Below are 26,273 nucleotides of genomic sequence, written 5' to 3' on the forward strand. Positions count from 1 at the left end.
CCTCTGTCCATAGACAGAAAAACTTATAACTTTAGAACCGCGACTAATTGTGACATTTGATCTTCAGAAATGATAGAAGGATGATAGGATCTACAAAGTATCAAGTTCAAGTGACTCTAGTGACCTTGACCTCTTACCTTGAACATAAAAACTGATATATCTTCTTAACCTGATGTAATATAGACCTGGAATCTTCAGAAAAGATGACTTTATAGTTATATCTATCGGTTGATGGAGTAAAACGATAGATATAACTATAACAAGATTGATAGGCATTTGTTATGAATATTGCATTGAAATACGTAGAAATTTCGAATTTTGGGGGCAGTGTTCCAAGTTGGTGAAAGAGGTAGACAGTATTAAGTTGATTTTTTAAGGTATTTTAGATGAATGTAACGATGAGCCAATAAATTCTTGAATTAACATTATATATTACCTATAAATAGTTATTTCCTTCATTACAAGGCCTATTTCTAAGCAAAATTACACATTCTAATAAAACCGGGGCATTAACACCGGATACAGTCACTTTATTTCTTGCCACCATGCCCTATACTAAATCGTACAAATAACCTTTCTCAATCGTACAAACGATTTATTAAATCGTACAAAAAGCTTGCATCGTTTGTACAATTTACGAAATCCTAGAAAAGACTTTCTAAATAGTTTCTACGATTCAATAATTCGTACAAACGATTTATTTCCATTTTTCTACTAGGTTAAAATGGCACAAATATCTTATCGCAGAATCAAAATTTTTCCAGTAGGACTATATATTTTGTAACATATTCCGAGTTACTCACCACCCATATTTCATACTGTATTGCGGAAAAAAATGTTTTCAAGATCTCTTCAGGAACACTTTGTGTTTGGTAACAGCTTTCCAAAAAATCACCACCCATTTTTCAGAAATATATTTAAATTCGTAGTTGCATGCATCCGTTCAGCAAGGGCATCATATCTTAATCAGGTAAGTTACTGTAATATCATTTTTGAAATTGTGATGAATTTTGTAGATTACATAAAGCATCCTAATTTGTGATATGATGACATCCTAATTATGTTTAATAAAATATAGAGGTACATTGTATATTTGAGCAATGGAGATTTAAAAAAAAATCTGTAATTCTTGATCACTTTCCAAGTTATTGTTTTTTATCCCACGGAACTGTTCGGCAGCTTTTGTTATGATAAAAAAAAATTGTGCAGGTTATCTTTTTTCTGCTTTCGTTGGTTTTTGTTCAGTGCTAATTGTAAAGGTAATTGTCCCCCTAAAATAGGAAAATTAACAGCCATTTTGGCAGTTGGATGAAATTTGAATTAAATCGTGAATTCAATATCACGGTGTCGTTCAATAATCATTAATGTAGGAGGTGTTTCCGGGGAAAAAACAACGAAATAAAAAGGTTGTTCGTTCTGGAAAAATGCCCCTTTCGTCGTTCATTAACCATTGATGAAGGAGTTGTTGTTTTTTTTTTCAAAAAAAAAAAAAAAGGAAAACAAAATAAAAAAGGATGTCCGTTCAGGAAAAATACCCCTTTCTTTGTTGTGCATACATGTAAGAGTTAAACAGTAGGTATCCTCCTTTTGAGATCAGTGTTATCATTTAATTTCATATACAAATAGAGTCGTATTCTCCCGTCCAAAAGCATCGTCAACAATCACTTATGTCCAAAAGATATTTTCAAACAAACTCTGATTCCTTCACATGTTTTAGAAGATTAATCGTACACTTCAAGTAGAATAGGTCTATTACGCATACCACTCACGCATCTCCATTGCCATCAGCAACTATAACGCATTCCTTAGTAATTATTTGAATATAAAGATATTGTGACTTAATAACAAAACGGTGACATTTAAAACTTTCAACTGGGGCTATTCCTCCGAATTTGCAAAAACAGATTTTTACAAAAACGTTCCTTACTTTTTTCTTTATTTGTTGATGTCATAGAGCTTACATAGATAAAAAGTGCATATAGGGTTCAAAGTCAATTCTAAACCTTCTGACGAATAGTTAAATAGTATGTACCATTCATATTGAATACTTTTAATACCATTTTCTTCTTAATGAACAGTGATTTAACTTTCAAATTGTCAGAAGTCTAATACATGTCATGCGGAATTAATATTTTAATCATCATATCTCAAATTGATCCTCGAAAACTTCCTAACCAATAAAATACAATATTAAACTTGAAAACATCAAAACCGTCTTCAATTTCAAAGGGTTTTCGTGTGATATTATGTAGAAATTCAATATAGAATTGAAAGTTTTATTATATTCTTTCACGCTCGAATCGTACATTTTACTACACAATTGTCAACATTAACGTGTTGTGAATATATGAATACTCTTAGGCACCTGATATCACTTCTGGTATGTCCAGGGACCTGTATTTACCCTGATCTAAACATTGTATTCTCTTTAGGAGCTATAGAATTGATCACTCTTCGTTATCTTCACCTTTCCATCAATGTCTTTCATTCGTTAAAGAAAGAATAAAATGACGCGATACATTTACTTCAAGTGACCTGCATTCTCATGCATGCTTGATGGAGTTCTTGTCTTTGTTTTTTTTTTTTTTGTTTTTTTTTTTTGTTTTTTTTTTTTACAAACGAGGTTTTATAAAAGAAATCACGTTACTAATTCATACTCGAGGTATTGTCACATGTGAATGTTCAGACTTATTGGTGTAGATATACACTGTTTTGAGAGAATACGGATATTCTTATTTACTTATCATAAATCAAATATTTCTAGAGTTCTTGATCCAGAAAGTACAGCAGTGACGAATGTATTTACAACCAGTCAATTAATTAGTTTGTTTTATGAATAGTATTTTGGGTGTTTGCTTTAGACAATTGTGCTTCTGTTACAAACAGACGGTTTCGATCGCCGGCGCTAAGTTCGTGAAACACCTGTATAGAGATTCCGGATTCGAATCTCGGTCTGATGAGTTGAATTGTCTCCATTTTATTTTACAGTACACTGCAATAGTACACAGTTTTCACAGGACATCATTAAATGGCCGTACTAAATTTAACGTCAATGTGCCAAACTTTATATGAAGAACTCGATATATAATTACTTTGCCTAGCCCCATCATGCTGACAAATTATGTTTGGGTTCCAGCTGACAAAGCTTGTATCAACTTTGTCTTTGTAAGGCTCATTATTGCAACTGTATTTTAAACATTCCAATGCATTAATCCCACATTTCTCAAACCTACTGATACTCCTACCTATATCTTAAGATATTGGCATTCTTCAAAATCATACTTATGTTTTAAACACATTTAATATCCTAGTCAGTGGGATTGATGGATATAAGTTGCCATACATGTACCTATATTGGATTCCTAAACTTCATAAAACCCTTACAAACATAGATACATATATATTATTACTAGAGTAACTTAATCCAAAGAGTCTGATCACGTCGAGTTGACAGGCACAGATCAGATCACACGAGACGCGAGACGTTTAGTTTAATCTGATGATCCGCGCCTGTCAACGAGACGTGATTCAACTCTTGGGAGCAAGTTACCGTAGCAATGATAAATTCATTATATACCCCTTATATATTTTTAAAGCCACATTTATAAGATAATAAATAAAATCCGAATTATCTTAAACACAGATATGCAGAAAATTATATTTTGTGTACGCAGTTTTGTTTGTGACGCGGTCGATATTTCCCACAAAAAACGTTGCGTTGATGCATTGTGACAGCATCAGTTTCAGAGGATACTGATACGGAATCAGAAAACCACAGTGTGGTGATTCGGAAAATCGGATCACACTCTGTTAAATCCACAGTATCAAAACATAAAAAAGAAAGAAAAGAAAAGAAACATTGATGGGCATATAATAAATTGCTGGATCTAATAATGTTCTTCTTGCTTCTCACGAAAATATTGATAGCTGTGAAGGAGGAACGTATTGTGCCACGACATATGCCAATAGTGGTGTAAATCAAATATGGATCCTAATATGGTTTAAAGAAGTAAATCTGAAATTTCCTCAAATCAAGAGAATCAAAGTCTGACTTTTCATTCGTCTCTATGGATGACAGGCTAAAATTTTGACATCATAGAATATTTCCTTTTAAAAAATGGAAATCTGAAATATTCAAATCATGTGATCATTCATTCAAAAAATTACTTTGTTAAATACCACTCACTCTGTTAGGTTAGCGTGGTGTGAGAGGCATCGTCGTCTGAATAACAGAGATATGGCTGAAGTTCTGTTCACGGACAAGTTAATATTTCATCATGACAGCAATAACGGTTGTGTTCGGTCTTACCACCGTGCTGGAGAACGTTACCTTGACGCTTGCGTTATTTAGCGCTACCAATTCGGCAGAGGGAGCGTTATGGTCTGAGTGGGGTTAAAACACATAGAAGGACCCCTTTGTGGAGGACAATATCACTGGTGTAAGCTACCGTGACGAGATTGTACGTCAGTACGTCATTCCATTTATTCACAACAACCAGCATTACGTCATTCTGCTTATAGACAATGCAAAACCACACGTGCTATCTACAGCAAGAAAATGTAAATATGCTACCATGATTTGTCACCGGATTTACCGCCTATAGAATGTCAAGAGTCAACCCCCCTTGCTACGGTGGACGCTTTGCGTCGTTCTTTATTGCGGATATGGAAGAACATTTCCAGGGCATTTCTGTATAGCTTTATTTGTTCAATAGGTTGTAGGTGTGAAGAATGCATCGGTGCAAATGGTGGCCACACACGCTATTAAACTTGTGTATTATTTTTTTGCAAACTACTTATTTTCAGTAGCTGTTCGTAACAACCATAATGGACATAACCTGTGTCTTATCTCACTGATTCATAATATTTAACTACGAATCAGTGAAATCAGACAATTTTTTAAAACGTGGATAAATTAGTGTTCTGTGGTAATGACACGTGTAGTTAAGCTTTCTGAAACATGAAAAAATGTAAAAAGAGACACCATAGATCGGGAACAAATATTTATTCGTGGTTCGAATTTCCTCCATTGTTTACATATAGGTTATAGTGCAATATCCTTGACCCAGGCGCCTATGGAATATCCCCTCAGTACCCCTTGCTTGTCGTAAGAGGCGACTAAGTCATTCGGATGAGACTGGAAAAACTGAGGTCCCGTGTCACAGCAGTTGTGGCACAATAAAGATCCATCTCTTCTCAAAAGTTTAAGCACCGAGCATAGGCTTAAATTTTGCGGTCCTTCGCCGGCAATGGTGACATTTCCATATGAGTAAAAGATTCTCGAGAGGGATTTTAAACAATATTCAATCACTCAATAAACTTTATTACGAGAAGTGAATGGTATTTCACCAAAAATAACATTAGTGACATGAAAATGATTTTTTTTTTATTTTTATGTAGATATGCATTTAGTATTATAGATCCAAAGTAAACAAAAATGATAAATGACGTACATTTTGTAATGCATGATCTCTTGACGGACATAGCCTTAAAAACTTAGACATAGAAATGGTAATACCGTTGTATTAGATTGTACATACATTTGTTAATCTAATTATTTGTGAAAAATATTGTAGCAATAAACAAATCCCAACTTCATCTAAAAACTCTCTCTTTTTTACACCATGTTGATATTATGTTTTAAAGTAAATATTCTTATCACAAAGCACAAGTTTGCATTATGCCACACTTGGATATTGCTACCGACATATTTTTTATTTTTTTTTGCATGAAAAAAAAAATCCTCTGTTACTCTCATTATTGGTAACCAAAATTGAAGAGCATCATGTAAAAATCATTGCTATGATATTTAAAAGTATATCCACTTTTATCTCCAAAATTTAACATTTTAACCACCCCTTTGCCATGTACTGCAAAAATATCCACTCAAGGATTGTGACATTTTGTTATCCTCTAAATCCAAGAACAATTTGTACATCTTCCCTATAGTTTCAATCTATTATGGAGAACAATCTACACCTATGTGTAGCGATAGTAGATGAGCGAATCATAGGATCTAATTTTAATTACGAGTGCATGTAATTGTTATGGATATATATTTGTTCCGAAAAAAATTACAGTCTGTCCAAGCTATTTTTTATTTCAACTATCCTGGATCTCGAGCAAAAAATTCAAACTTTAAAAAAGTCAAAATTTGAGTGAAATCTCAGACTGAAGTCCGAGTCTCTACTTTTTAAAAGTTTATTTCGAGAAATCCAGGGCAGTTTATTTTGAATCCAGAGAAAGTTAAGTAGCAGTCTATAGTGTCAAATGTAACAAAAAGAAACATAGGTGTACCATCGAGAGCCAAATTTGTGTCATCAGCATATTGGGATATAGTTGTTCCTTACCATTCACTATTATACCTTTGATATATGTGCATTCTGTTTTACAAGAATAGCTAATATTTCTCCACAGAGGACAAATCCACAAAGAGCAATAGGATCACCTTTTTTACCACCTCTCTGTATATCATATTGTTCTGATAGGAAACCATTTTGTAATACAGATGATATTATAGTTCTATTTCATTTTTTATTGAAGTATTTACATAATTTCCAAATCCAAAATAATTAAATACATTAAAAATAAAAATCCAAGATACGAAGTTAAAAGCCTTTCCAAAATTTATGAGCACAAGTAATACTGTTGTATTGCTTGATTCTGTGAACGACATGAAGTCATGCACAGACCCAGTGTTTTCTCCTATGTACCGACCCTTTATAAAACCAGACCGAGTTTCCAATACCACATAATCTATGATAGGTAATATTCTATAACTGAGAGACCCCTATATAAGTTTATAAAGCACATCTAAAAGAGTAATTGGACGACAGGTTTTCGGATATTGTCTGGGTTTTTCACCTTTCGGAAACACGTAATAACTCCCAGTCTTTGCGAGATGGGAAGCTCCTTTTTCTTGAAAATATTATTAAAACCCGATACAATGTGGGTCTTGAGGTATTTCCAAATACCTTCTAAAATTATACAGTGAAGACATCACTTCCTGGTGATGAGCTATTTTTAAAGATATATTTTTTCCGAACTATATATACCATATAGCGGTTTTTTATCCGCGGGGTGACAAATTTGGCTTCTTTTAGCGGTTAGATAGCTTTCCGCCAAGATTTTACTTGCCAAATATACACCCAATTGCTACTTCGGTATTTGCAAGAGTTTCATGATATATTCCAAATTTATATCCGAAGATTTGAATCCTTACATGAGTAAGGAGTTTCATACAAGACTCTGCCATGATAAAGAATATCCTAATAGTCATATATAGCCTGATTTGTTTTCTCTTTCTACCCTTTTGATAGTTTTGTTTAAAAAGATACGATATTCTAAAAAATATATTTACTGTGTCCCTCTTCTACCATTTAGCCAGTGGTCTGATAATATGTAATTTCTTTTTTGTATTGCTTATAGGAGTTATAAGATTGGTCACTGTTCGTTATCTTCACCTTACATTTTCAAGATCAAGTTTTTAGCTCTAAAGTTTTGAATTAATGTTACGGTCTACTTATATGATTTCAATCTCTTTCAGTTGGGAGTTTTCAAGTTTGTCTCTTTCCACTCTAAAGGAGAGTGTGAAATTGTAGTAATTTGAATTTCCATGAGAATGAAAAAAATATTATCATGGTTGTTGTCTATAGTGTCAGTATGAGATACTGATTTTGTAATTTAGATATAGTTTGTTTGACCTTAGATAGATTTATACATAGTATTCATCTATCAGTAGATTGTTATTGAATTTCCAGAGTCCTGTTGTTGAATGACATGATATGTAAGCTAGATAGAAAACTTCTTTACCTTGTATTTTCTTATGGCCGTATATAAACGAGTTTGTGTTAAGATTTTGTTTTCTCCAAGTATACTTTTATGGTCAGGATACACACCTGTAGTAATCAAGAAGTTGTAAATCATTCATCAACTCGAGAACCTTTTTTTTTCTTCTAGATTTAGGGTAAATAACATTGTGATAATTAATTTTGTGTGTCTAATATTGGATTTAAACAAATATCACCAAATGGTGCAAAAGTATAATTATTAATGCTCAAAAGAATGTCTGACCTTTTCATAAGAACCAGGATTATCAGTATTTGGACCATATATATTTATAATAGCTACTTGGATATTTTCAATAGTAATATCAATGGTTAAAAGATCTCCCTCGTCTACCTTATACTCCCACTGTGAATTTGAAATTCAATATCATTTTTTAAAAAGAAGCATACACTTAAAGGCTTTGCCTTGTAAGAATTAAATCGCCTGGTGGACTGTTAGTCCCCGAGGGTCTCTACAGCCCAGTAGCTAAGTACTTCGTTACTAGCTTGAAAGTACGGATGTATATTTAATTGCTGTTATAAAATTTAGAAATTCATTTTAAAAATTAAGGATTATCTCCCTCATGCATAGCTCTTATCCTTGGACGAATTTGGCTCCACTTTTTTGGCACGCTGTTTTTGGCTATATTTAGCTCTAAAACTTCATAGTTATTTCGGATTTCAAATATTTCAGTTAAGCATCACTGAAGAGACATTATTTGTCGAAATGCGCATCTGGTGTATCAAAATTGGTACTGTATAAGTTTTACATTATGACCCCTGGGTCGATGCCTCTGCTAGTGGACTGTTAGTCCCCGAGGGTCTCTACAGCCCAGTAGCTAAGTACTTTGTTACTAGCTTGAAAGTACGGATGTATATTTAATTGCTGTTATAAAATTTAGAAATTCATTTCAAAATTAAGGATTATCTCCCTCATGCATAGCTCTTATCCTTGGACGAATTTGGCTCCACTTTTTTGGCACACTGTTTTTGGCTATATTTAGCTCTAAAACTTCTTAGTTATTTCGGATTTCAAACATTTCGGTTGAGCATCACTGAAGAGACATTATGTAATATTGGTGCTCTGGCAGAGTTCCATATAATGATGGAACAACAACATAACATAACACCGGTATTGTGTGAAATATTGTCATTTATTAGATGACAATTAACAAATATTATCATTCTATATAATGATAACAAAAACAGCTAAGGGGAGATCTAGACAATACTGACAGCACAAGTTGCTTCTATAAAAATCCCTGAATATGATAAAGTGATCTCCCCTGTTACACAAGTAAAATTAGTAGACACATCAATATGGAAAAGCTACCATACACCACCATAAATAATGTTGGGAACTAACTCAAATGTATGTAAAGAAGCCTAAAGGCTTGTGACATGGCACCTAACTGTAAGTTATGTACATAAGATTCAGGAGTGAGGATTAATTCATACAGCAGTTGACTTCTGACCTGTGTGCTGAGATTTTCAGGAAGGAGACTAGAATATACACAGCAGTCAACTTCTGACCTGTGTTTTGGTTGAATTGCAAGAGGGACTAGAAAATACACAGCAGTTAACTCCTGACCTGTGTTACTCAATTACTATTGACTAGAAAAAGAAAAAAACCCACAACAGTTGACTTCTGACCTGTGAGTTTTATTATTCTGCAACAAGGAACTAGAAGTGATATAGCATTAGATATGTGTCAAACATTAGTATATGGCGCATCTGACTTGACAATATTGAGAAGGCTAGCTATATTAAATATGGGGATAAGTGAATTCAAATTGTAAAGCTTGGCAAACGTATATATCTACGAACAGCATCAGATTTCCATCTGCCCATCTTCTGAATACAGTTTTCAGAATACCATAAATGTGCTGCATGTGTAGCTGCCCCTATTCTGAAACTATGGCCTTTATGTAGAGCTGGGTTCAGGCCAATTAAGCGGATTGTGTTCTGCAAGTTTTTGGTTGCAAATGTTTGTAGGTAAAGATACAGTGACTTAACTGGGCACATTTCCTGGTTGCTTGAAGCTCTAAGATTTATTTGGAAAAGGTCATGTGTTTTATTTGTTTTGAAGTTTCTTAACACTATCATTACTGCAGTAGGAACTTTATGTTGAAATTCGAATGTAACGTCATCCCTCTGAATTACTTTGTGTTGTTCACCTTTTGATTTGATAACAAGTTCCCCCAAACGCAAGAATGCATTGAATGCCAAAAGGAAAATGGACTTGAGTAAGATCCTGGAACATAAATTCTGTACTGAACAATCAACGCCTTTCATTAATTTTGACATTATTGACGCAGTAATTGGTAACCTGGAATCTTTGCTCGGTGCAGAATGATGACACCCTTGCAGAATTTTCCGGACTAAAATTGCCTCGGCGGGATTTGGGAGAGACAACACTTTGTGCACATAGCTAATTGCCGATACATGTGAAGATATACTACTGGGAGAGTAACCTGTTGAAAAAAGTTGTGCTATGAAATTCGACAAAACTGTAGCCGTAATTGGGAGGGAATTGATTTTAGGAAATTCTAGAGCAAACAAGTCCCATGATCTTTTGTATGAGGCCTTTGTAGAATTGGATAAAGCGACTGCTAGGAGTTGGCGTGCTTGTGGGTTCAGATTTTCAAGAACGCCTGGGAAATGTGTGTTGGTTGTTGATTTAACCATGGCATGAACTTGAAGGCTGCCTGAAATTGGAATCGAGATAATCGATCAGCTGCAACATTGAGTTTGTCCGGTATGTGTTTGGTCCTGAAATGTATGTTCCATTTGAGGATTGCCAACACCAGGCGGCGTACCAATTTCATAAGGATTTTTTCTCTGGAGGTTTGCTTATTAATAACGTGAACTACCACCAAGTTGCCAGACATAAAAAGTACCCTTTTATTTTTCATTTCATTGCCCCATATTTCAATAGCCAGCACTATTGGGAAAAGTTCCTTAATTGCAATTTGATATTCCTTCATATTGTCTTGCCAATGGGATACAAACCAATGGGACCCTAAAATGGCAGCAAACCCCATGGACCCAGCAGCATCGGTATACAATGTGAGGTGATCGGAGGAAAACCATTTTTGTGACAAGAAAACTGATTTCTCATTGAAGGTGGACAGAAATGTGAGCCATGTTTCCATATCAGCTTTTGTTTCATGGGGAAGTTCAATCAAGTCATTGTGATTTTTTACACCTCAGGTCAAATCAATTAAACGCCTGAAGAAAGTACGTTCAGGAACAATAACAGAGCAACCAAAGTTCAATAACCCAATTAATGCTTGAAGATCACGTAAATTTGTATGATTTTTTCCTTGCATGTCTAAGAGTTTTTGTTCGACCTTCCTAACTTTGTCCAGGAGAAGACGTGCTTCCATTTTTATTGAGTCTATCTCAATGCCATAAATAGTTATGGTTGTGGTGGGGGTTCAATCTTCTTACACAAGTAGAGGAAATTTGCTAGATCATTTTTACAATTAGGTGAATCAGTTGGGCCAATGAAGAAAAAATCATCTAGGATGTGGGACATACCCCCTGCACTATACCTCGACTGCATAACCCACTGTAATGCTACACTTAACTGTTCAAAAATCTGACATGAACTGCTTGCCCCCATTGGTAAGCATTTGTCAAAGTAAAAGTTTCCATTCCAGGAAAAGCCTAATAAGTGATAGTCAGATGGATTGACAGGGATTATTCTAAAAGCATCTTCTATATCAGTTTTTGCCATCAAACAGTACTTGCCATATTTTTGAACTAGCTGAATAATCCAGTCAATGGTGTCATAATGTACAACCGAGTTTTTTCTGGGTATGTTAACATTGACCGAATTTTCTTTTGGGAAAGATAGATCATGGATAATTCTGAATTTTCCTGGTTCAGACTTTGGTACCACTCCTAGAGGGGATGAAACAAAAGGGTCAAATGGTGGGCATGAGAAAAGACCTGCTATACGGTTGAGTTCTAGACTCTTCTTGGTGTGATTTTCTATAATATCGTTATGTAGTAATGCTGCATTGTGGTTTTTTTGACAATGGGGCTATTGGAGTTGTAGCACAACCCAGGGAAAGCCCATATGTAAATCCGTCTACCAAATAGGCCTTCAGCTCTATATCATACCCCTCTAACTCTTTATTTAGCATATTTGGGTTTACTGGGGTTGGCAGCTCTGTTCTCTGGGAGTCTTTGAGATGCAGAGGTACATTTATATTTGGGGTGCTGGCCCCTACATGACTGACAGGTGTGGGAGAACTGGCATGGGGTGTTTTTGCATTTTTCTCCTTGGTTGAATGCGAAGCAAAAGCGGACTCTTCCCGCTTGCTTGTTACGAAAGGGCTGCCCAGAATGATTGGGTTTTAGGGACAGCGCAATACATTTTCCTCTTATTTCTTCCACTGGTTTTTGCCATGCAAGGTCCACTGATTCCTTTAATTTTCTAAAGGACTCATCATAGGTCCTCCATGCTGCATCACCATAGAGCCTATGCATTTCTCTAAAGAGGCTCATGCATTCTAACAGGTGGGGCCTCTGATGAGTCCTTTTGAATTCTGATGCTCGTGAAAATCAAGAAGGCATCAGTCCATTGATTGATTGACATGGGTTTTTTTGCCTTCTTTGTATGCTGTACATTAATAACCCCCGGAGAAATGGACATCGTAAGAGGGTCTTCTTCCTGATGAGACAGCAGTATTCTCAGATCCAAGAATTCATTAGCCCAAAGACTGCCGCTATACCACCTTGACTATCTATCCCATGAGGAATATCCCAGTTTCAAGCTATCTAAAGTCACCCGTCGTGGACATAAAAAAATTCTTGATAATACGACAAAAGTTATACACAAGAATTAAGTTTTTATCATGGAGTGGGTCAAGTCTCCACACTTTTATTTACAAAACATATTACACCCGAATATGTACCAACATATTTTACTTAGTTCACAATGGAGACTTGACCCATTTCATATGAAAATCTGCTTGGGAAAGTCAAATGTATTGTTATTTTGTGCGTTTTTCGCGTATAGGTGAATTTAAATAGGATTTTTGCAATGTTCCTTTGAAATGGACACATCCAAAAACCATTTTTGGAAACTATGGATTGATTGTTTCAACTAGAATGCAAACTTTTCTTTTTGCTGGAGAGTTTCAATTTTAACTTTGATATTTGTCTCTGTGTAGGTTCTCGGCTCGATAAAGCCACCCATCGTCTTTTTGAGTTCTCTACTTTCGGATTGCAATTGCAACATATTGATATAAATTGATCGATTCGTGCTACATTTACTGAGATTTAACACAAATGGATTTCGAGTACTTAAACATTTTAGTATTTTTTATTAGAGATGTTTCTGAACATTAATCGAATATGAAGATGAACATGAATATGAGATGATAATGAAACTAATGCATCCCGATCCCGATTGGAAAGAAAATTTACAACATGACCATTGAATAAAGTAAGGTGGAAATAGTTGATTCATATTGCGACCGCCACTTAATATACCTGGAGACCGCCACTTAATCTAACTGGCAATCTTCACTTATTATCTGCCACTGTCTGGAGGCCGCCACCTGATTTATCTGACAATCACCACTTAATTTGTCTGGCGGCCACCAATATGATTTAACTGGCGGCTGCCATTTTATTTATGTGGCGTTCGTCTGTCTGTCTGTCTGTCTGTCTCTCTCTCTCTCTCTCTCTCTCTCTCTCTCTCTCTCTCTCTCTCTCTCTCTCTCTCTCTCTCTCTCATAATAATAATATTAATAGTGACAACTCAGCAGAACGAAGTAAATTAATTTTGAAATATGCAGTTGCCATCAATATAAATTTGTCAACACAAGTTACTTAATCATTCATAAAATAATTTGCAAACAGCGGAAAATGTACAGTTAACATGTTATTACAATATTCAAAACATACCGGGGGTCTGCATTTAGTGGGTCAGGGAATACCATGGTTTTATATGTGGAAAAAATTGAATTGATTCTAATGTTATACTTTACTAATAGAATTAAATATTTGTGAGATAGAAAATATGTTAAACACTGCATAGATATCCGGGAGGGGTTCACCCCTGCACCCGACCCACCGTTTTTGAAATTCGATAATGATGACATGCATGTTTGACACTTAAACAATTAAACAAAAAGTATACTATCACTGTATAGCCATATATTTTCTAAAATGCGATTTCTACAGTACTGAAAGTTGTTTAAAACCAGTAAGTATTTGAACTCACCTTTAACATTCATTCATTCTTTTGTGTGGCATTCCTCGGTATTCAGGACGAGAATGCCATGTTCATATACATTCAGTTGTGTAACAATGGAGTTAGTGGAAGAACGGAGAAAGTGTGTTCGATTTCCCAAACAAGAAGTTTTAACCCCCCCTCTCTCTCTCTCTCTCTCTCTCTCTCTCTCTCTCTCTCTCTCTCTCTCTCTCTCTCTCTCTCTCTCTCTCTCCGCAGACACGTCCTGTTTCTCTCTCCACACACACATCCTATTCTATATCTTCATGTTCTTGTGCAGATGACTGGAAAAAGGCACGAGTTGTACCACTTTTTAGATCAGGGGATGAATGTCTAGTTAATAATTATCGGCCTGTATCCATTTTACCCTGTGTTAGCAAAATTTTAGAAAGCCATGTTTTTAATTTATTTTATGAGTATGTGTCAGTAAATTCTCTAATTACAGATTGTCAGTCTGGTTTTAGGCCAAAACACTCATGTGAAAGTACTTTTATTTCTCTACTAGATAGATGGCTTAAAAATATTGATGAAGGTAAACTTACTGGTGTACTTTTTATAGATTTACGGAAAGCATTTGGCACTGTCAATCACAAGGTTTTATTACACAAACTCAAGTCATTTAGCATATGCAATGATACTTTTGAATGGTTTAAATCATATCTAACAAATCGTACACAGAGAGTTATTTGGAAAGGCAATTTATCGGATGAAAAAAAATGTAACCATTGGAGTTCCGCAAGGCTCTATTTTAGGCCCATTGTTTTTTATCCTGTATATTAATGACTGTCCACAAGCACTGAAACATTCTCATGTAAATATGTATGCAGATGATACTTCACAAGATGTAACAGATAAGTCAGTGGAAAATATTGAGTCAAAGATGTGTGAAGATCTTTAGCGCAGTATAATGTGGATTAAGGAAAATAAATTAAGCTTAAACCTGTCTAAAACTCAATGTATGCTTATTGGATCGGCACAAAAATTATCAAAGTATCGAAAATTAAATTTAGTGATAAATAACCATGTCATAGAATGTGTTCAGGAGTCAAAATTACTTGGTATTATTATTGATGAAACTTTGTCCTCGAAAATTCATATAGAATCACTTATGAAAAAGATTTCCAAGAGAAATGGCCATTTAAGAAGACTAAGATATTTTATGTCAAACGATGCGCTGCTGAAGATTTTTAATACTATGCTTTTTCAAGAAATGCTGAAAATGTGAATAAGCTTTTTATATTGCAAAAACGAGCTGCAAGGGTAATTCTTAACATCAGAAATTTTGAAACGCCATCTAATGTCATGTTTACAGAACTTAACTGGTTGCCTCTATCAGATTACTTTGTCTATAGAAAAGTCATTTTAGTGTATAAAGTTTTACATGGTTCAATGCCAGATTATTTAAATGTTTTTAAATATATATCAAACGTCAGTCAGAGGTAAACTAGAAATTCTTATTCAAATATATTGTATATACCCAGGGCAAAAACAGAATATTATAGAAGATCTTTCAGCATTTCAGGGAGCACAGTGTGGAATGCCTTGAGTCAAAATATAAGAAACTCAACAAATGTTGCGTGTTTTAAGAGAAATTATCTTAGAGATTATCACCATACTTTTTAAGCTTCATTTTGTTCCTATTTATCTTACATTCATAATTATTTCTTAAGTTTATATGTATTCTACTTCTTTTAATCTGTGTTTATTTTACTAATATCTGTCTGTATGTATGTTATATGCAGGACCATATTGAAAACTAGCGTTATCGCTAAATATGTAATCCTGGATAAATAAAGGCTATATTATTATTAGTAGTAGTATCCTCTCTCTCTCACATAGACACTTCGCACACATCCTCTCTCTCACATACACACATTCTCTCTCTCTCTCTCTCTCTCTCTCTCTCTCTCTCTCTCTCTCTCTCTCTCATCCCCTCTCTCTCGCACACACAAACACATTCCCTCTTTCACACACTTCTCTCTCTCTCATCATCTCTCTCACCACGCAGATACCCCCTCTCATAAAACACACACACACAAACATCATCTCTCTCAAACACCACGCGCACATCCTCTCCTCCACACACCACGCACACATGGATATAAAACGTGGAAGGTGATGATGATGGTAGTAATTGTACTTATATGTATTTCCTTCATTGCTAGATTACATCTACAATGATACCTTTACTAACCTTCCTGCTGATGGTCCATATTTCACAAGCTAATAAAGAAACCGGAAGCTGCAAAGACATCTTACATGGCTTCCTGTCTGGACAATTGTCGTCAGCTCTCGGAGATTATCAGGTTGGAGCTCTGAAGCAGCAGTTTGAAAGTTTCAAAAATACCATGGAACGATCTATGAATACATTCAAAGAACAATTGAAAGCTGATTTTGAAAGAAAAGGTATATCAACATACATGGATGACTTTGAATTTTTGCACACCTTCTATTTTTGCATCTCTTTCCACTAGATTTCTAAGTGATAAGAAAAACATACTTTATTAAAGCATTTGAAGAAGAAAGCAATTCATTTTGTTAAGACAAAAAGTAGAATATAAATTCGCCATGCAATTGAAATAAAACAGGAACATTTTGTGTGTAGAATGACACTTGTGACGTAGACAAGATTGTAGACATTCTATTTTTAGAACGATGTTTCTCAGTTCAAGATAAAATGGCGCAACCTTCTTGATCCGAGTCGTAGAAAGAAAACGTCTGAAATCTTTATTGTGGTATAAATAGACTATAAAGAACTAGAGCCACAGAGTATTACAATTGGCCCTTTCACCAAAATAAATGATAACTTTCACAGTTGATGCTCTAAGATTTATAGGTTATAGAACAATTTATTTTATAGCAATATTTTTTTCTAGTTTTCGTGTTACAGTCGATTAAACTTTGTGTTGTTTTTCAGCATGAATACTACATGTATATAGCATCATGATCTTGACGTTATGATAATCATATTGTAATACACAAAAAATGGACGCATATGTTACTATATATTTTTGGGGCTTATTCTGGTTGTAAATCACAATTGTTAAAATACTAGGAACTTGCATATTTTCTATCATGATGTTTAAATTTGTGATAGTTTGCCCCCTCCCTACATAACACTTTACAATTTCCCGCCCGCTGTATTGGGCATAATTGAGAAATCGTAATCAAAAATTAAAATTCCACAGCAAATAGTATTGTTTTACCATATACCTACCATCTATCCTTCTGTGTTTAGTAAACCAGAAGTGATAAAAGAATTAGCTAGGCTACATGAGGAATATGTTTTGCTGACAAGCTTGTAACAACATTGTTTTTTGTATGTAAGGCTCATTATTACAACTATATTTTAAACGAACTTGGCATTAATTCCACTTTTGGTAACAATACTTATACTCTAACTTCCCTTTCAAAAGATGAATTTCTTGAAAACCATACTTCAGTTTTAGACACATTTAACATCCCAGTTAATGGACAGAATGAATATGAGTTACCATACCTATACTGGATTCCTAAAGTACATGAATACCCGTAGAAACAAGGATACATTGCTGGATCCAGTAAGTGCTCTAACAAGCCCCTATCTTTTCTCCTCACGAAAGTATTAACAGCTGTGAAGGAGACATTTCAATTTAACTTACTGTGTGACTACATATGCCGGAAGTGGTGTTAATCAAATGTAGATTCTAAAACATTCTAAAGATATTTTAGTAAACTTGAAATCGCAAAACTTTTTCCAAATCAATAGCATCAAAACCTATGACTTTTCAACACTTTACACGACCATTCTTCACGATAAATTAGAGACAAAACGTTTTGACATCACAGACAGTTGCTTCTTCAACAAAAATGGAAAACGGAAATATTAATAGCTGGACCTATTTTGTCTGTAAAACTTCGCTATAATGGGCTTCGTTTTACTATTTTCCTCTACTAAATGTCATTGAAACGTCCACTGAACTGAATCATCAATCAATTTAATATCATTTTACAACAATGACAGTGATCATTAAAGATTGAAATTTATTTTTATGTTCATTCTGTTGTTTTATTTTTGATTATTTTTTCCTTTGTCGGAAAGGCCCTACAATATAGCAACCACCACCCATTTTTTTTAAATTACCCAAAACAATAAAAATCAGGTGCAATTACCAATTTTGAGTATGCTGATTTCACATCTGGATTCCTCTTACTCCAATTTCTTATAGAAAATGAGGTATAGTGTCTTAAACACCCCTACTGTCAGGTTGCCAAAACGGAAAATGTTTCATTTCGCATCAAAAAGTGACCCAACTTTATTTCTTGAAACACCATTATCCAAAACAATAAAAAGCAGGTGTAATTACCAATTTTGAGTATGCTGAATCCAAATCTGAATTCCTTTTACTCCACATCCTTACAGAAAATGAGGTATAGTGTCTTAAACACCCCTACCGTCAGGTTGTCAAAAATTGAAAATGTTCCATTTCACATTTAAAAGTGACCTGAAAGTTATTTTTTGAAATAAGGCATACAACATAAAAGGAAAACAATTAATACTAAATTGTTCCATGAACATTCTTAGTTGTTTTGAAAAGAATATATCTCATCTCTGGACTTCACAGATACAGGAAAGGAAGAGGAATACGGAGCGGATCAACGATCTTAAATTTAATTAGATTGGACCATAGCCTAATGGACTGATGAACAGGAGCAAAAGTTAAACTAATAGGAAAACTGATTTATTAAACATAAGCAAGTCTTTTCGGAGAACTTCTGGTAGAGCTATCGGGGGGGGGGGGGGGGGGGGGGGGGGGGGGGGCTGAGTTGCATCATTATCAGAATTTACCGAAACAGTGGACTCTCTGGCCAGTCTGGGGGCTGAGCTAGTTGCATCAGAACTGACAGAAGCAGAACTCTCTGGCCAGTCGGGGGCTGAGTGGTATCAGAATCTGTGTGAGAATGAATAGTTGAAATGTTTATTATTTATTTTTATTTTTTCAAAATTCAGAAATTTAAAAACTACATGATCAGATTTTTTTTGTAACACTAATAATTAATGTCCCTTTATTGCGATGACTCTTCAAGTACAAACCATGATATGAAAAAAATGAAATGAAATGATAGATAAATAAATAAATAAGATATTTGTAAGTTACTTTATTACTTTACCTCTGGTGTGTCCAGGGGTCCGTGTTTGCCAAACTATCTACTTTGTATTGCTTATAGGAGTTATGAGATTGATCACTGTTCGTTATCTTCACCTTTTATTTATCTGTAAGTAAGTCACTAATTAAGTGTAACTAGTGGCAGTGCAACTTGCAAGTGAAAAGTGCATCATCTGTAGCTTATGACCCCTTTTGCCTTGTCTTGTAATTAATATTGTTGAAAATTTGGCAAATAGCATTTTTAACCCCCCAGTCATACTCCACTTTTCTTTAAACACTAAAAATCCAGCTAATTCAGTAAGGAAGAAATGTCACTAACATATTTCGAATTTCCTCTAGACTATATCAAATTAAATACCGCACTGCTATCAGTCACAGATTGACACTGTTAGGGGTATGGGGACCAGGTCTGTGAGTGTGATGGAAAAGATTCTGATGAAAATAAAGATTCACTCATCATTCAAAAATGTATAAACATTGTATTATTGTATACCACCGGTATGTTGTGTTTACGTTAATAATGGGAGTTATCTTTCCTTGGATATCTAAATCAATCATATACTATATGAACACGGGCAATTATCGTCCATGTTTGACCTCAGTATAATTTATTCATGCATAAAATGTATTTATATGTTACTCTTTGTTGCGTATTTCACCGTTAAGTAAATGTTTACATCTACTCGCTCTGCTTACTCGCTTCAATCTCAAAGGGATTTTCTGGAATGTGCCTAATCACGGAAGGTACGCTAAATATAGATATTTTAGATCCGAACGATCAACTTCGCATCATTCGTAGGCTCTAGGTTTATCCATACTAGCCCGTAAAAAATAGGGTGGAACCTCGTACCACTTTTCCTGTAGAAATAAAAATAGAACATGACGCGCCACCTAGCGAGCGTGGTTGTTGCTACTACAAAGTGCACTTGACGGATAGAAATATTTGTTTTGTCTCTAGAAAAAGGAGAGGTATCATTTAAAGCATGGGTAAATGTTCAATTCTCTTTGGTGAAACATGATTTCGAAATTTTCATAGTCTCGTAAAATGATTTCCAATAATGAGAATCCATCAAACGTCCATTGAACTCAATCCTTGTATTATATTGTCCTTTAATGAGTATATTGTCTTTGTATGATACAGGAAGAATAAACAAAAGCGTCGTCTATACAAGATGGGGAAAGAAGACATGTCCCTCGAATGCTGAGCTGGTTCTCTCTGGTGAGTGTAGAAGAACTGGATACATTGTCAGAATAAGTTAAAAGGATAAAAGAAATATTAAAATCTCGCATTAGACACATTTAAACAAAAGTACCTACCATCTATCCTTCTGTGTTTAGTAAACCAGAAGCGATAAAAGAATTAGATAGGTTATATGAGGAATATATTTTGGTTCCAGCTGACAAAGTTTGTAACAACATTGTTTTGTTGTATGTAAGGCTCATTATTACAACTATATTTTAAACGAACTTCCACTTTTGGTGACAATATTAATACTCCAACTTCCCTTTCAAAAGATGAATTTCTTGAAAACCATACTTCAGTTTTAGACACATTTAATATCCCAGTTAATGGATAGAATGAATATGAGTTACCATACCTATGTTGGATTACTAAAGTACATGAATACCCGTAGAAACAAGGATACATTGCTGGATCCAGTAAGTGCTCTAACAAGCCCCTATCTTTTCTCCTCACGAAAGTATTAACAGCTGTGAAGGAGACATTTCAATTTATCTTACTGTGCGACTACATATGCCGGAAGTGGTGTTAATCAAATGTGGATTCTAAAACATTCTAAAGATATTTTAGTAAACTTGAAATCGCAAAACTTTTTCCAAATCAATAGCATCAAAACCTATGACTTTTCAACACTTTACACGACCATTCTTCACGATAAATTAAAGACTAAACTTTTTGACATCACAGACAGTTGCTTCTTCAACAAATATGGAAAACGGAAATATTAATATCTAGTGATCAGTCATCCAAAAACTTACTTTATTAAACACCAATCTGATTCCATGCACAAGTACGCTGAAGTTGAAATAAAAGATATGCTAGAGGTCTTCATTAACAATATATTCATGGTTTTTGGTAATCAGGTCTTCCAACAGTGTGGGGGCCTCCGTGGCCGAGTGGTTAGAGCATCGCGCTCAAAATCATACGGCCTCTCACCTCTGTCGGCTCGGGTTCAAATCCCGCTCGCGCCGGTAAGTGAGAAAGTTTCCCAGTTTACTTTCGGAAGATCAGTGGTTTCTTCCCAGGTACATTGTATCTGGGTTCTCTATTCCACCAATAAAAACTGGGCGCCACCAGATAACTGAAAAATTCTTGAGTGTGGCGGAAAACATCAATCAATCAATCCAACAGTGTGTTGGAATTCCCATGGTCACGGATTGTACTCCTTTGTTAGCCGACCTGCTTCTATATTCATATGAAGCAGAATTTATTCAGAAACGTCTACGTGAGAGAAAAAAATGTCTTTCTGTAGCCTTCAATTCGACATTAAGATATATTGACGACGTTTTGTCTATCAACAATAATAACTTTTATTCACTGTGCGACTACATATGCCAGAAGTGGTGTTAATTAAATGTGGATTCTAAAAAATTCTAAAGAACTTTTAGTAAACTTGAAATTGCAGAATTTTTCCCGAATCAATAACATTAAAACCTATGACTTTTCGACATTATACACGCCCATTCCTCACGATAAATTACAGACTAGGCTTTTTGGCATCATAGACAGTTGCTTCTTCAACAAAAACGGAAAACAGAAATATTCATATCTAGTGATCAGTCATTCAAAAACATACTTTGTTAAACACCACTCTGATTCCACGCACAAGTACTCTGAAGTTGAAATAAAAGATATACTAGAGTTCCTCATAGACAATATCTTTGGTGATCAGGTCTTCCAACAGTCTGTTGGAATTCCTATGGGCACGAATTGTGCTCCTTTCTTAGCTGACCTGTTTCTATATTCATATGAAGCAGAATTTATTCAAAACCTTCTACGCGAGAAGAAAAAATCTCTTGTTGTGGCCTTCAATTCGACATTTAGATATATCGACGACGTTTTGTCTATTAACAATAATAGCTTTCATTCATATGTCGATTTGATATATCCCTGTGAGCTCGAAATAAAGGACACCACAGAGTCGTCCACTTCTGCTTCATACTTAGATATTTTATTGAAAGTAGACATTAACGGCAGACTGATAACTCAACTGTGTGACAGACGGGATGATTTCGGCTTCCCCATCGTCAACTTCCCATATCTATGTAGCAATATTCCATTATCACCTGCATATGGTGTTTATATCTCTCAACTGATTCGATATGCAAGAGTTTGTTCTGCGTGTAGTCAGTTTTTAAATCGAGGCAATCTACTGACAACCAAGTTAATGGTACAGGTGTTTCAACAGTCTCGATTGAAATCAGCATTTCGCTAATTCTATGTTCGTTATAACGATCTAGTTCGTCAATACAACCTTGCATTGGGTCAAATGCTGTCTGACGTGTTTCATATCGATTGTTAAGCCGTTCTTGGCACGCTGATTTTGACTGCTGATAACTCCGTTTACCTGATCGAGATATAGGGCTCACGGTGGGTGTAACCGGTCAACAAGGGATGTTTACTCCTTCTAGGCACCTGATCCCACCTCTGGTGTGTTCAGGAATCCGTGTTTGCCCAACTATCTATTTTGTATTGCTTATAGGAGTTATGAGATTGATCACTGTTAGTTATCTTCACTTTGCATTCATATGTCGATTCGATATATCCCTGTTAGCTCGAAATAAGACACCACAGAGTCGTCCACTTCTGCTTCATACTTAGATATTTTATTGAAAGTAGACATTAACGGAAAACTGATAACTCAACAGAATGAAAAACGGGATGATTTCAGCTTCTCCACCGCCAACTTTCCATATTTATGTAGCAATATTCCATCATCACCTGCAAATTGTGTTTACATCTTTCAACTGATTCGATACGCAAGAGCTTGTAATGTTTGTGGTCAGTTTTTAAATCAAGGCAATCTACTGACAACCAAGTTGATGGTACTGGGTTTCAACAGTCTCGATTAAAGTCAGCATTTCGTTAATTATATGGTCGTTATAACGATCTAGTTGGTCAATACAACCCATCATTGGGTCAAATGCTGTCTGACGTGTTTCATACCGACTGTTAGGTCGTTCATGGCACACTGATTTTGACTATGGATGATTCTGTTGACATGTACCTGATCAGGATATAGGGCTCTCGGCAGGTGTGACCGGTCGACAGGGGATGCTTACTCCTAGACAACTGATCTCAACTCTGGTGTGTCCAGGGGTCCGTGATGATCACTATTCGTTATCGTCACTTTTCATATTGACAAGAAGAAATGATATATTTTGTAATATAACAATGCTCAAATGTGAAACTTAATTTCCTTTGACAGGATTTACAGCTGGGTCACATTATACTCACTCGGGAGCAGCTGTTGAACCCCTATGTCTACCAAGAGATCCAGAATGGGGCCAGTACAAAGATGGAACTGACGGAGGTAAAGCTTATGTATTTGGAGCAGAATACGAAACTAGCGATTCTCTGAGTAGCTTGCGCAAACTCCATCAACATGATGTACCTTGTGCTGTCTGCCTGGTCCATAATAGATCCGTTTTAAAAGTAATCCCAGGTACGCTTAAATCTTTACATGTTTTTGAATATTTAATATATCATAATGTGATAAACTTAATGTATTTATACACATATATTAAAGATATCATGTATGAAAAGAATAGTTTCCATAATATATGTGTATTTTCTCATTACTTTAGCAAGGAAAACTTGTTACAAAGGTTGGAAATTGGAATATGATGGATATCTAATGGCGGGGTATCATGGTTATGCTGCTGCCACAACGTACACGTGTGTGGATAGGAACCCTGATACTATAACTGGAGGTCATTCTAATCACAATGGTTATCTCTTCTATTCCGTGGAAGCAATATGTGGCTCGTTGAAATGTCCACCATACGTAAACGGACGGGAACTTGTATGTGCTGTCTGTTCAAAGGCATGACGATAGCCATAAAGTGTAAAATTGAATAAAATATATACTTTCAAACAATTGTTGTTGAACCTTAAATGTAATGCTTTTATCTTGATTTCTAGATCATGTACTTATATTCGAGAAATGAGATATTCGGGTTTTGTTAAAAATCGTTTCATTGCATAGCTCATTATTCGTTTGATTAGCAGTGACTTGACATGCATCAAACAATATTTAAGTATATATATATGGGAATGGAGATCGCTAATTGTAAGTCACATTTGAAAATCTTTATTGCAAAAAGTTATGGTTTAGGTACAAAGATTGAACAAATGATAATGTGTACAAACATAGTCACTTTTGTATGTTGACGATTGTAAATGGCTAATATACATTTCCCCTTGGAGAAAATGTTAAAAAATTTGTCTAAACATCAGAAGTATCAGCAGTTGTTAAATCTCACAAAATGAAGTTCTTCTCATCATGAAAAATAGTTTGTTCACCCAAAACAACTTTTAATTAATATGCACATGCATACACACAGAGATAAAATTCGAAATAGCACTCTGGTTTTTAACACTTTTACCATCGTAATACTCTTTTATAGATATTGTTTTTGTAGCTCAGACATTCATCCTATCGGCAACCATAATTATCCCCTCACGCAATTAGTTGCAGAGGGGATATAACATCGCCGCTGTACGTTTGTTTGTGTGGGTTGTCCATTACAGCTTGTGGGCAAAAATTTAAAAAGAACCTTCGCACTAAGGATTATCAAAATTCGCATACTTCTGTGGCATTGTAAGAGGACGAAACCTAATTATTTTCAGGTAAATTGGTGAAACCTTTTTTAAGATATCGAAATATCGCGTCATTGCAACAATTAACACTGGAATTTTATCACTGTTCGTTATCTTCACCTTTCATGTACGAGTTAACAGTACAGACTTCCGGATAAAGTGAAACTAGAATTAGAATAGTAACAGAATGGGGAGGGAAGATTAAACATTGAACTATACTACTCAAAATTTGATAAGGATCACTAGGTTATATGTGTGTAATTTACCGCTAACATAACAAAAGGCATAAATTTGACTCAGAAACGTGTTTACTTAGGTTATGAATGAAAATTCATGAACGGCATGAACTTTTATCAATACGGAATGCTTAAAATCTGATAACAACACCAAAAGGCATTTCATTACAAAAAGTTAACAGCAAACCAGAGAAAGAATTACACAGTTTTTGGGGATAGTCCATCATTACACTTAGTCGATGAAGTGTCAATACCGGGTATGGCCTCCCCTTGTATCAATGACGGCTTGACAACGTCGAGCCATGCTGTCTTTAAGCACCCGGATGTTTCCAATGGGAAGGTTGTTCCACTCTTCGACGAGGGCGTTTCCGAGCTCTGCCAAAGTCGTGGATTGTGCTCTACGCCGTGAAAGGGCAACCTGCAGCATGCTCCATACATGCTCAATCGGGTTCAAGTCCGGCGAGCGCGCTGGCCAGTCCATACGGACAATTGTCTCCTGCTGAAGGTACTGCTCCACCACCCTGGCGCGATGAGGACGGGCCTTATCATCCATCAGGATGAACTCAGGGCCAACAGCACCAGCGTAGGGTCTGACGTAAACATCGAAGATCTCATCCCGGTACCGCATCTCCGTCATTGTCCCTCTCTCCAGGACATGAAGATCTGTTCTTCCATCCCTGCTGATTCCACCACAGACTATGATGGAACCACCACCATAACGGTCATTTTTACCGATGATGGCATCATGGAAACGTTCACGTTGCCGTCGCCACACTAGGTGCCTCCTGTCTGTAAAGTCCAAACAATACCTGGTCTCATCGGTGAACAGAACTTGAACCCAATCGTTCTGTGTCCAAGTGACATGATCTTCAGCCCAGTCCAATCCCTCCCGCCGGTGTCGAACAGTCAGAGGGACTCGAACACATGCCCTTCCCGAGTTGAGACCTGCATTGTGAAGCCTATTCCGTA

General features: G+C 35.6%; 1 protein-coding gene and 1 pseudogene across 2 annotated transcripts; one reads left to right on the forward strand and one right to left on the reverse strand.

Annotated features, from left to right (window-relative positions):
- The first annotated feature begins 940 nt into the window (after positions 1-940).
- Positions 941-24,340, forward strand: LOC130050319 (uncharacterized). 2 transcript variants are annotated; one of them, XM_056150038.1, is made up of 5 exons: positions 941-970; positions 16,245-16,485; positions 20,368-20,445; positions 23,675-23,911; positions 24,054-24,340. In XM_056150038.1, the coding sequence occupies exons 2-5, from the start codon at positions 16,257-16,259 to the stop codon at positions 24,296-24,298; spliced, it is 789 nt and encodes a 262-aa protein (XP_056006013.1). In that variant the 5' UTR covers positions 941-970; positions 16,245-16,256; the 3' UTR covers positions 24,299-24,340. The 2 variants fall into 2 exon arrangements, with proteins under 2 accessions (XP_056006013.1, XP_056006012.1); XM_056150037.1 differs by lacking the exon at positions 941-970 and adding an exon at positions 14,536-14,611.
- LOC130050497 (uncharacterized) lies at positions 10,729-13,038 on the reverse strand (annotated as a pseudogene).
- Positions 24,341-26,273: the final 1,933 nt, after the last annotated feature.

Source organism: Ostrea edulis, chromosome 9 (assembly GCF_947568905.1).
Source record: "Ostrea edulis chromosome 9, xbOstEdul1.1, whole genome shotgun sequence".
Lineage (NCBI taxonomy): Eukaryota > Metazoa > Mollusca > Bivalvia > Ostreida > Ostreidae > Ostrea > Ostrea edulis.